Genomic DNA, 13037 nt, shown 5'->3' on the forward strand with positions numbered 1-13037 from the left:
GACCAACTCTGTAGCAGTATATCAACCAACATTTATATATCAGGGCTAAATGTTTCCCAGCAGGGATGTTGAATATCCGTTTATATTACTCCATAAATCAGAAAAAAATTAATCAACCGCCTTTACAACAGAAAATTTGTTTTTATTTTATTTTAGTTATTTAAAATTCATTCAAGAGACATTATAGAGCAGAAAGAGGATAAACTATGTTTGGGTCCAGGTAGTTGTTACCACTTGGGCTAATGAGCTGTTGCAATGTATAAAAACAAGTTAATTATTTCATCTCACTGCTCCCATGTTTCCTTTGGTTCTTCTACTCCCAAATGTTTACAAACATCTTTAAAATGTATCATATGATTACCAGTGTTGTGCATGAACGAACGCAAAAGAACGCGCTCATTGAACACGTTCACTTTTATGAGAATGATGAAATGAACGCAACTCAATGACAAATAATGAATTTGAACGGTGAACACGTTCATATTGTAGCGTCCTCGCATATAGACGACAGGAAACTTCTCTCTTTATGTGTAACTTTATTAAAGTCCAGCGAACACGACACACTTCTTGTTCGTAACTCCGACACTCCTCTCATCCAACACTGTATTCTTCACTCCACTTCCTCATTCACCCTTGATACGCCAACTCATCAGCCAATGAGAGCCTGGCATCTCACAAAACCCTACAGCCATTAGCCTAGACTGTCACGTGCCCCACCCCTACCTGTTCACTGACCCTCGGGACATTTCAATACTTTCTCCTCAGGAGAGACGCTGTCTAAATCGAATGCTTTCATCATGTCGTTGCTCAGTGCCCGTAAAATGTCCGCGATTTAGCCTAACCGAAACCGACTAGACTTCGCACTACGTTACCCATCACTCATGGCACACATATGCAGACCAAACAAGCAACGTATTCCAAGTGTTTTCTTCTCTGGCCAGTGTCTCTGCTCCGTACCACACAACTTGGTAGAAGGAAGCTTCATGGATCAGAGACTATACGGCTCTATCGGGAGTTCGTGAATGAATCTGGAATCTTCTCTCAAAAAATTAGAGTGTTTCCCCCCCCCATTTAATTTTATTAAAAAAAATATATTTAATTTTATTACATTTTTATATTACATTTCATCATCATTTCTCCGCGCTGGTTCAGGGGTAAATGATGCTGGTCTAAATGCAGAATTAAATAAATCAATGTCTTAAACTTATTTCCACATTTATTTATTTATTTCCACTTTTATTCCAACTTTTATTATAATATTTATTTCCACATTTCAGTGTCCTTATGCTAATGAGAAAGGCGGGCCTAACCTCAGTCTCGAGCAGGATTGGTCAACGGAGCTACACACACAGCCCCTGCGCTCCGTCACACACTCGCTCAGAGACACGGGCAGTGACTGAGACTTGAGCTCTTCACCATGAAACAGCCAGTTAGTGACTCTGTGGAACAGTGAAAACACAGAGTTTCTCTGGTCACATCTGCTCAGAGATCAGCGGCTTCATGATCAGAGCAGAAGCTGCAGGTGGTTTGTACCGAGCAGGAGTTTCTGTTTCCTCCTTCTCCTCTCGGCTCGCTCCTTGTGCTCAGTACAACACGAGACGTGACGTTCACAGTCAGGACTACTGACAGCTAAATCATCCCAATAAAAAATAACCTTAACTAACCCTCTGAACTTGAACTAGTTCATTTTAAGTGTGAACTGGCTCAACGCTGCAAACAGCTACTGGACACCAGTCAGCATTGAGAGACAGACGTAGGGCTGGATCATTACACTCTTGTGACCAATCCTGCTCGAGACTGCGGTTAGGCCCGCCTTTCTCATTAGCATAAGGACACTGCAAATGAAAAGGAAACGTATCAGGGAATAAATAAATGTGCAAATATATTTAAGACATTTATTTTGACATTTCTTTTGGTATTAACATATTTATTTATTTATTTCTGTATTAATTAATGTATTTCCTTTTTTATTTATTTATTTATTTCTGTATTTATTTATACATTTATTTATTTATTTATTTTTACTTATGTCATGTATGGTCCTCCATACAACACAACAGCTCTCGGTCTCATATACAGATGGTGAGAGAAAGCAGAGACGCAGGCTCAGCAACTATATCCGAGATCCGATGCACCTTATTATTATCTGAGGGATTTTTACACACTGTCTGATAAACATTCCGACAGTAAAGGCAAGGGGTAGTGATGGATAAGGTTTTCTTTAACAAGTTAAGTCTTTCATTCTCACTGTCCACCTTAAAACTATGAAATGAACTGAAATATGAACTAGTTCAGAACTTAAATGGTGAACTATGAACGTGAACTATTCATGTTTACTTGTATGAACTGAACTTTTAACTTGTTCATGAGAGTAGTGAACTTGCACAACACTGATTATTACACATGTTTGTGGGCAAAGAGATTGTAAAAACAAATATATATATATAACACTTTAAATTAAATAAAAAAATAAAATAAAATACAGCTCATTAGCTCAAGTGGTAACTAATACCTGGTTTTGAGTTTATGTACTTTAAAAATAAGAAAATCCACAATAACAACATTCAACAATTCATTTAAAATGTTATTTAGCCTTTTATGTCTGAAAGAGACAGTGAGTGATCTAACTGCGTGTGTGAGAGTGAGTGGCGTGTGTGTATTACGTCACTGCTAGAGGTGAACTTTGCTAGCCAGATGCTAACAGTAGCAGGTAGCAGCAGTGGTCAGTCAGTTATTATTATGAGGTCAAACTTCATCGCGGTTTAAAATCTCAGGGGAAAACCTCGATCCCAGCAGGACAGGGGTTGGGTCACGTGTTCCTGGAGAACGGAGTCAGACTAAAGTTGTTATTTCGCTGTCGCTAAGGTTGTTGCTAGCTAGCTAGCTGTGGGGGAAAGTTTTGCGTCCAGCCTGACAGGAGAAGTGTTTCCTGGAGACAGACTGGAAGGACACATCTTCAGGTTGTCACATTGGATATATAACATGGTGTCCATGGAGCCAGCGGGAGTGCTCATCTCCTCCATCACTTCGTAGCACACGTCCAAGTCCGGTAAGAGGAGCTAGCCATCATGCTATATTAGCTAGCTAGTGAAGTGCGATGCTGCTTTTCATTGAAAAAAAACATAAGAAATGTTTAATGGTATTTAATAATCACAGACTGATCAGCCGGGTTGTCCGTGCTGGTGTGTCCCGTACTGACAGTCTGGTGTTCCGCTGCCTCCGTCATCACAGATTCTGACAGCTAGCTGAAACTAGCATGCTGCTACCCGGCTACTAGAGGGACGATCACCGTTTCAATGAGTGACTCGCAGCTGCCATTTGTTTGTCCCTCCTTTAGTGACGTTGGCTATAACCAACCAGCTTCAAAACGGCAGCAGCAGAGGAGAACCTGGACTCGTCCAGGTCGACAGCCGGCTCAAAGATGGAGTTAACCGCGGTGAGTAAGTCCAGCATCAACTCAAACCTGCTGGCTGCTGTGTGACATGGTCATACAGGTGGGTAATGACCAGGATCTGTGAATGAACACTGAGTTAAAGTGTGTGTATATGTGTGTATATGTGTGCGCGTGTGGAATGTAATTGTCCTGCTCTTTAATTTCATGTCACAGGCAATATGACAAAGTTCCCTGTTAGAACATTTCAAATTGTCTGAGTGTTGACCAACCCTTGTTAAGACCAAAGGAGGAAATCAGTCTTATAACTGGTTGCTGGTGACATTTGGTTAAGACCAGATACTGTAAATAAAGATGGATGACGCGTCTCCACTTCCTCCCACTTTCCAGGAATTAAGCACAAATATGTCGGAGAGATGTTGATATCTTGAGCCAGAGTCATCTGTGCAGCAGCCTGGTCGAGGTGATCCATGCACTCGACCAATTGAGAGTCAGTTTGAGCTTGAAATTTTGTTGTTTCACCCAGTTTTTATCAAATCAAATAACTTATTAAAACCAAATATACTGGAGAGTGAGCACTTGACCAAACGGGAGGCTGTTATGGAAAGTTGGGGTCGATCTTCCTGAATCGGTTCTTCACTCAGTCATGCCTGATAGAAGCTACTGTCTACAGTGGCCGTGATGATTTGTTCTCAAAGTTAAATTTAGTTTATTTTCATAGCCTATCTTGGTGTTAAGGTGCCACAGTTGTGCAAAGATTAGCCCCAAGAAGGTTCTTGGTTTGAATCCCAGCTCAGACATGATTTGCCTGTTAGAAGTTGCATGTTTTCCCTGTGTCTGCGATTGTGACTATCAAAGGACAAGTTGTACAGATACTGTATAGATGGAGTTTGGAGTTTGGATCAGATATAACAGTGAGGAGGTTGAACCCTCTTATCACCTCAAAGAGTTTCATGACTGCAAGCTGACTTACAGCCGGCTACTTAACTTCTGCACATAGACTCCTGCTAGATACATGTTCAGTGACCCATATTTAAAGCGCCACACACACACACGCACACACTCACTCACACACACACAGACCTTTTATGACTCATGCCTTTTGACAAAGATGTAATTTAGCAGTCAGCTTTGGGGGGGGGGCGTGGTAGTCGCTGAAATGCAGATGTGTGAGTGTGTCTCTGACAGATAAAGATAGAAGGCCATAGAAAACGCTGGCTGGATTAAGCTTCTGCCTTGGCTGCAAAACGTTGTGGTGGGGGGGAGGAGAAGCCAGGGAAAGCCATTGTGGGTTGGCAGGAGAGGGGAGAGCGGAAGAGAGAGGGGAGAGGGAAGGTTGTGAGAGCGATGGAGCTTTATTTTGTATTATGCTATTTGTAACAGCAGCCTCACACAGAGAGGGAGTTGAAAGAGGGCAAAATGCAGGAGAAACCGGATTCTCCAAGCCGAGCCACGAGCATCCTGGGGAAGGTAGGAGTGTGTGTTTATGAGTAATGTGTGCATTACAGGGACGTGTGTGTGTGTTCTGTTTATAGGTGACACTTGTGTCATGATTGTTTATTTAGATTCTTATTGACGCTGTAAATGTGGTTATTGTTATTGTCTTATATTTTTGTCTTTACTCTCAAATGCAGCTACATTTACTGTCCTGTCTGTCCACATATGTGTGTCATGCCTTCTCTGTCTGTTTGTCCATAAGACATGTAACCACAGATAATGTTGAGTCGCATTGTAATTCAACCCTACTGCGTGCGTGCGTGCGTGCGTGCGTGCGTGTGTGTGTGTGTGTGTGTGTACTGTCTCTGCACATCTTCATCATCTCCTCTGTGTAAGAACCAGGCTTCCCCTCTGTTTGCAGCTATATTTTTTGTAGTGATAGAAATGTAACACAAGCCTGTATAATCCAGTATGTGTGTGACGCAATGTTAATTATTTCAGGGCACGCCTCTGCTTTGGTAGGATTTTTAATGCAGGTATTGGTTTTTGTAATGTTTCCCTGGAGCTCACTAATAGGTGACCAATACAGAGCATGTTGTTGAATGGTTGGTTTTCAGATTAACATTTAACAGTGTGACTAATGCTTGTTATTTCTCTTTGCCTCATCCCCTTCCTCCTCTTCTGTCCCCCTCATCTCTGTGTGTAAATCCCACCTCCCCTTCCTCTCCCTGTCCACTCTCTGTCAGCCATTTCTTTCCCCTGTCACTTCTCTCCTTTATGTCCTCTCTGTTTCCATCCCTCTCTGTCTCCCTCCTCCCTTGTCCCTCTGTCTGTCTGACTTCGTCCTCAGGCTCACCCGGCTCTCAAAGCCTTTATGTGTGGCTCGCTCAGTGGCACCTGCTCAACGCTGCTCTTTCAGCCTTTGGATCTGGTGAAGACACGTCTCCAGACTCTGCAGAACAATGCCAAGCCAGGGTGTGTGGACACAACATATAGAAACAAATTGTGTGTGTGTGTAAACATGCAAACACAACCTGTATGCTATCAGACAATTGTACATCAGTATCCCTCCTGCCTTATCTTTGTTTTAGTCCCTGAAGTTTCTCTGTCTGACTCACACACATTTTGATCTTCTCAAGGCATGAACACACACACACACACACACACACACACACACACAAACACACACATAGCATGGCAGAACAACATAAAAAAAATGATATACAGGTTTCTTGTTCACATGATGAAAATCGAAATTCTGTATCATCGTCAGTCTTTGACCACCTCTTTTTTACATTTACACCTTTCAACATGTGTGTGATCTTTCCTTGACTCTTCCGTCTTGCAGGGCTCCAAAGGTCGGGATGTTTAGTGTTTTCGTCAATATTATTAGGACGGAGAATTTCTTCAGTCTGTGGAAGGGGGTTTCACCAGTGAGTTTCTGATTTTGTTTTAACACTTTCATATTTTACTACCATTTCTGGAGTTATGAATTCTATTGTTAAATGTAGGCAGGAGAGAGTGAGAGCTTTTCCTCTTCAGCACTTATCTGCCATTCATTTTAAATATCACAAAGCTGTGGTCCTGTCAGAACGCAGAATTTATGTTTAGTAGGTTAAACTAATACATATTTGTGTAGACTAATTATTATCTAAATTATTGTTTATTTTTGTATATATCATATTTATTTATATTTTAAAACATTTATATCTGTTCACACTTCGCATAAGCTAGACTAATTGGTAAGTCAAACAAATCTAAACATGACAATTTAAAAGCTACAATAACAACAACAACAAAAAATTAATATAAAATTAACACTTTTATTTCTCTCTTGCAGTCATTTGTGCGCTGCATCCCGGGGGTCGGCATTTATTTTAGCACCTTCTACTCCCTGAAGCAGCACTTCTTCTTGGACCACGCACCCAACGCTGGTGAGGCTGTTCTTCTCGGCGCGGGCGCCAGAGCTGTGGCTGGCGTCAGCATGCTGCCATTCACTGTCATCAAGACACGCTTTGAGGTGAGTGGCAGGTTCTTTATTTAACACACAGAGAGGTCTCAGAGCCATTTTGACCTGACCTGAGATGTGTTTGTTAGATTAGTGGACTTTTCGGATCATCTCCTCCATCATGCTCCAGTTAACGTTGTTTACATGTTAACAGAGCAGGTTACAACTAAAAGCATTTTGTTAATGATTGCCTTCAGCACTTTGGTTGAATCTGGTTGTTTGTATATTTGTTTTATGAATAAACTTGATCTTACCTTTCTTATGTTTGTGGCGCAGTTTCAGGCAATGATTAATGATTTGTCCTCGTCATCCATTTTTGAATTTGCATCCAGTTTATTATCGGTTACTTTATCGTATATTAAGTCTTTATTAGTCCTGGAATAATAAGCCTTCAGCCGACACATGCTTTTAAATAAGTGACTCCTTTGTTGTTGGCTCACCAATATGTTACGTGATTTGTATTTAATGTCTTTAGGCACTAATCCTAAACCTTTACTCAGATGACTTGGCTCTCCATATGTAGTCTACAGGGTTAGAAAATGGAAGACGATGTTAGTGGTAGTTTTGACAAGGATATTTTTAATGACATTTTCTCTTTAAGCTGTTTAAATTCCTTTGCAAGTACTGTATATATTGAGCAAAGAGGGACATAAGGTAATGTCTACCTTCCTGTTATTCATATGTTCTTAATATCTTGCTGATTGGCTGATATCACACTGAGTAAATGGCGATAACAAAAATGAATGAACTATGAAGAATGATTCACGTTAGGGTCATTGTACACACTGCATGATCCTTACACTGAGCTCCTATAAATGAATGACCACCGTTTACAACTGAATAATCTGTATCGGGCTCTGTGTGTTATGAAACGAATGGTGTGAATGAACAAGTTCCACGTTCATTGAGGTATTTATATGGTCTTTCAGAGTGGCTGCTACAACTATGGGAGTGTGGCCATGGCTCTGAAGCATGTGTATGAAACAGAGGGATTCAGGACTCTGTTCTCGGGGCTGACGGCCACGCTGCTCCGAGACGCTCCATTCTCTGGCATTTACGTCATGTTCTACAGCCAGACCAAGAAGTCCCTGCCGCAAGGTGAGAGCCACAGTGCATCAGCAAACCACAAATGTTCATGAAAATGTGAAGCCCTATTTTCTAGCTATTAGCACATGATTCAAAGGTTCAGTGTGTAGAATTTAGTGACATCTAGTGGTGCAGTTGCATGTTGCAGCTGAATACCCCTCACCTCATCCTCCCCTTCCAAACATGAGAGAGAACCTGTGGTAACCTTCAGTTGTCATAAAAAAGGTTTTTAGTTTGTCCAGTCTGGACTACTGTAAAAAACATGGCGTCCTCTGTAGAGAGGACCCATCTCGATGTAAATAAAAAGTATTTAAATGGGCCCATTCTAGGGTAAAGTAAACAGCAATTGGTAAAATGTTCACACTAGTGAAAACATCATTAGGATTATTTTATATTTAATTGCTGCCAATAGATCCCTTTCATGTAAATCTTACCCACTGGACCTTTAAGAGTCATTTGTCACTTTTGAGATTATACAGTGTTTCCACAGCTTCGCTCAGAGTTTTCCTGTGTTTAAGGTTCGACTTATACAGTTTTAATTACATCATCTCAAAGCAAAAAAAAAAAAACTGATTTAAATGTCTAGGCTAAAGGATTTATGGTACATCAAAAATACAACTGATGTAATAATAACTTTGCTTGTGTACTTTCCTTTACACTTGTTTTTCTCTTCTCAGAGGTTTCATCATCGCCCTATGCTCCGCTGGCGAACTTCAGCTGTGGAGTAGTGGCAGGTGTCATGGCGTCGCTGGTCACACAGCCTGCAGATGTGGTGAAGACCCACATTCAAGTTAGCACGTCTCACTGGAGCACGGCAGATGCTGTTCGCTACATCTACAAGGTGAGTGCTCGTACAGTTGCAGGAGGCAGATTTAGTCTTACTGTATGTGCACGTCACTTGAAAAGTATGAGGGGTATGACGATGCCACAAAATCTGTATCATGCTGAACTTTCCTGCTCTGCACTCTGTGGTCTTCCTCAGGAGCACGGCATGGGTGGGTTTTTTCGTGGAGCTGTGCCCAGGTCTCTGCGGCGCACTCTGATGGCTGCTATGGCTTGGACTGTCTATGAGCAGTTGATGGCTCAGATGGGTCTCAAGTCCTGAAGACCAACGGTGCTGTGACCAAAAAAAAGAAGATTAAATATATGTGGACGATTATCTATTTTCCCACTGAAAGACACGTGCAAGAGGAAAAGGTGGCCGAACTTATAGGATTTAAGCAGAGGAACCAAGTGTATAAAAGTCTGAAAATGGAGTGCAAGTGCCATGTGTGTGGATGTGTATGTATGTATGTATGTGTGTGTGTGTGTGTGTTTGTGTTTGTGTGTGTTATTTAAATGTGAAAATGTGCCTGTTGGTGTGTGTAAATTTGTAATATTGCAATAATACACCTGACACATGCTTACATCAGTCTTGGACCGATGTGACACTCCCTGCTATAAAGTGAACTTATTCCTCATCTTACTATTTATGCCTGCACACCCAGAGGACCAGCCACCACTCGAGACGCCCTTGACAGAGGGCCTGTATTCCTGCTCGACAACAAAGTTGCTTTGACAAGGTGTTTGAAGAAACTTCTAACACAAACAGGGCATTCAGCAGGCTGGTGACCGGTGCCTCAGTGGAGGTAACCAAAAACAAAGCACTGCAGAGAAAGAGATGAAGTCTGGTTTCTGCCATGTTTATGAAACTTAAGATTGAGCAATGTTTCTCATTTGCCAATAGATCTTAATTGACAAGTGGAATTAAGGGGGAAATGTGTGTGTTCAAGGCTCAGACAATCACAAGTTCTAATACAGTTAGAATATGCTTAGCAAATCTGCATTAACTATAACAATCACAATAAAGCCTTTTTTGCCATATTACTCAAAACTACGATAAATTAATTTATAGTCCCATTCACATCTGTAGCTTAAATATATTCATGTATTCTAAGGTACCCTGTGGAGGTTCTGCCCACTAGTAGCGCTGTGGAGCAGCTTTTTATGAATTCCATTTAATTGTTTGTATTGTGCAGGAGCAACACTGCACTGAGTCACGCTGCCATGTTGACGCTATTCTTATAGAAAGTTTGCAGCATTCATATCCATCTTAAAATACAGTCTATTGTTCAAAGCCTGTTCTGTTAAAGTCAGATTTACTTAATTTTGCTCTTGCAAAGGAAAAGAAGATGACAACAAAGGTGTTTACACCTTTTCTCAAGTTTTCACTAAGCCAATTTGGTGGGAAATGCATTAAACACATTTGTCAGACAATTAGTAACAAAAACTGAAAGAAGAAAACTCCAGAGGGCACCTTCCATCGAAAAGAGTTTATGTTTGCTCTTTTATAAGTTCAATTATTTTCTACAAATTACAGATGTTGAAGTCAGTTACCTCCTATGCATATATCCGGAACATTACACTTGCAAGTGAAGCATTGCTTAATCATTTTGCTAATTGTTTTATAAAAATGACACAGCATTCATATCCATATAGTGTTGGAAGAGACATGGATCCTGTCACCTTCTTCCTTCTTTCTGGCTTCTTTCCAAATGTTTGACTACAAACAGAATTATTGGTTGTAGAGAACCAAGGCCATATTTCTAATGTTGATTGTACAGTGTATGATTTCTTTGATGTTTATTAGTGTTGATATGAACTAAAGATAGGTTATATATTGCAAGCATAAAAGTTTATAGAGACATTACCAAATGGTGGATATCTCATTATGGGAACAAAATGGGAGGCACCCAGCATGGGAACGCACTGTGATATAACACGTAAACTTCTGCAGTAAGAAAATATTTAAAAACCATACTGGAAAAGTCTAATGGCATTAACAGGCACGGTATATTCAGACTGAACCTTTGCTTGTCTCAAGAATAGATGTGAGGCGATGGAGTTTATTTTATTTTTTTATGTGAAAGTTAATGCAGTGTGATAGGATTGATTTCTAAATTCCTGTGTATCTAATGATGTACATGTGCCATACTTCTCACATTAATGTTTTACCTCGTGGATTACCCTCATCATTGCAACACTCCTCATTATCGTCTTTTAATTGTGACAATGTCGCACACGGTTATTGTGATTGTAGATACTTGGATATTTGTTTGCTATGACTGATGCTGAGCCTGCCTGGATTTTAACGTCAATAAATTTTACCCTTGTTTTTCTTTTCAAAGTAATTTGGACTTTTGTTGCGGAATCAAGAGGATCTCGACTTTGCCGTTCAAAATGTGGATGTGTAGCTTTGTTCCAAAATAAAGTCTCATAGGTATTTTTTACAAATGTGATGTCACCAGGAACTGCCTCATCAAGTAGAACGGCCCAGTGATAGAATGTTTAAAATAACCTTAATATGCCTAATTTTTATCTAGATTCAAAGCTGTTGTCCAAGACACCTTCTCTCAATGTTAAAGAAAAATCCTGGATCCGTCCCCTGATCCAGAACCACACCAAAAGTTTATGGGCTTTTGCCAGACCCTTACCACAGCCTTTCACCAAGTTTCCTAGAAATCTATCCAGACATTTTGTGTAATTCTACAGACTAACAGACCAACAAATGCAGACAATCATCACTTGTCCAAGTCAGGAAATATCAGTGAACACAAAGCACAATCACACTGAATCACAATGTCAGACAGAGATATCATTCCATAAAAGCTTCACATAAAGTCAACCTGAATCTAAAAAGCTTGGTTGTCAGTCAGGGTGAAACATCTCCCAATTAGCTTTGTTGCAAAGAACAGGGCAGAGAGCAATAACCCAGTGTTACTACACACCACAGAACAGATGTGTGTATGACCAGGGGAGGGCAGTAAAGAGAGAGAATCCTGAGATTTAATCCACATGAGATCAGTCTCCTACTCTGGATGAGCTGTCTGAGATAAAAACCTACACAACATGCTAACTCAGCTAAATCCTGTCCGAGCATGCTGAATAACATCATGTGTAAGGTTGCTGACTTTAAAAAAGACACTGGTACAAAGTAAAGCACAAACTGACCAGAAAAAAAAAACGTCAATAGCACCACTGCACAGCCGTGTCCACTCATTCTCTACTAACATGTGAATACCAATTCATTTAGCCGGTTTTCAGTGAATTAACAAAAATAGAACGTTTTGGTCCCAAACACCCAAAGAAAAATCAGCTTGTTTTCTAAAGTGGATCTATGAAAAACGTATTTAAGTTTTGATGATAACCAAAGATTTCATCTTTTGTCAAGCTTTTCTCAGGGAGGGCTGGATGGGCTGTCAATCACCTGCATCTTGTAAAAGACCGGCACACAGCATTTACAACATAGCTTGTTTACACAGCATTTATAAAATATTTACACATTGCTTACGACAAAGGTTGTTTTACACATCGTTACAACATAGTTTGTTTACACAGTGTTTACAACATAGCTTGCAACACTTGTCCCAAGATGAACCTTTATACAAATGTACATTTGAAATGCGTATTTGGAAAAAGATACATGACAAAGATGCAACAACATTAAACAAGTAGATTGAAAATACCTGATCTACATGGACTGCAATCAATCCTCTTCAGAGGAATCAAAGTTTGTGCACAGTTTTGAGTCATAACAGTAGTAATTATTATTAAATACTTTCAGCAAATCACAACCCATAAATGTCATCAATCATATTCAAATCTTAAATTCGATATGATTATGACTGACATCAGCTGTCGTCATCATTCAGAACTCAAAAAATGTCCACCCCAGATGGGACTCGAACCCACAATCCCCGGCTTAGGAGGCCGATGCCTTATCCATTAGGCCACTGGGGCGTGTGACGTAACGTATTGGGTGATATCCAAATTTATTAAGCGTGTGTGTATGTATGTGTATGTGTGCTTGTGTGTATATATATATTCGGTATAAGGCAGCGTGTCACCGGTGTGGAGATTATTGTTATGTGTCTGTTGTTTGGCAGATGTCGATATTAAAAAAACGTTTATGCGCGGGGCCATTTCTCTCATCGTTGCCAGGCAACAAAGAACACACCACTGTGTCAGGTGCCTCACAGACGAATCAAGCTACTTCCTGTTTGTCCATTTTACTGAAAAATAAATGTCAGGTAAGAAAACTGTTGCCAAGCAGCTCCTCATATTTCCGCTGCTGTC

The 13037-nt window shown here is 40.4% G+C and overlaps 1 protein-coding gene and 1 non-coding gene across 8 annotated transcripts; one reads left to right on the plus strand and one right to left on the minus strand.

Annotated features, from left to right (window-relative positions):
- Positions 1-2630: 2630 nt before the first annotated feature.
- On the plus strand, positions 2631-11088 carry LOC128436665 (mitochondrial glycine transporter B). 7 transcript variants are annotated; one of them, XM_053418466.1, is made up of 9 exons: positions 2633-3049; positions 3338-3494; positions 4775-4861; positions 5679-5803; positions 6177-6261; positions 6669-6848; positions 7766-7934; positions 8600-8763; positions 8905-11088. In XM_053418466.1, exons 2-9 carry the CDS (start codon positions 3483-3485, stop codon positions 9025-9027), a joined length of 945 nt encoding a protein of 314 aa, XP_053274441.1. In that variant the 5' UTR covers positions 2633-3049; positions 3338-3482; the 3' UTR covers positions 9028-11088. The 7 variants fall into 7 exon arrangements, with proteins under 7 accessions (XP_053274444.1, XP_053274441.1, XP_053274443.1 ...); XM_053418465.1 differs by having other exon boundaries at positions 2637-3049; positions 3338-3436; positions 4778-4861; XM_053418464.1 differs by having other exon boundaries at positions 2638-3049; positions 3338-3436.
- A 1540-nt stretch (positions 11089-12628) lies between these two features.
- trnar-ccu (transfer RNA arginine (anticodon CCU)) lies at positions 12629-12701 on the minus strand. Its single transcript has one exon. It is a non-coding gene; the product is annotated as a tRNA-Arg (tRNA).
- Positions 12702-13037: the final 336 nt, after the last annotated feature.

The sequence above is a fragment of the Pleuronectes platessa genome, chromosome 3 (genome assembly GCF_947347685.1).
Source record: "Pleuronectes platessa chromosome 3, fPlePla1.1, whole genome shotgun sequence".
NCBI lineage: Eukaryota > Metazoa > Chordata > Actinopteri > Pleuronectiformes > Pleuronectidae > Pleuronectes > Pleuronectes platessa.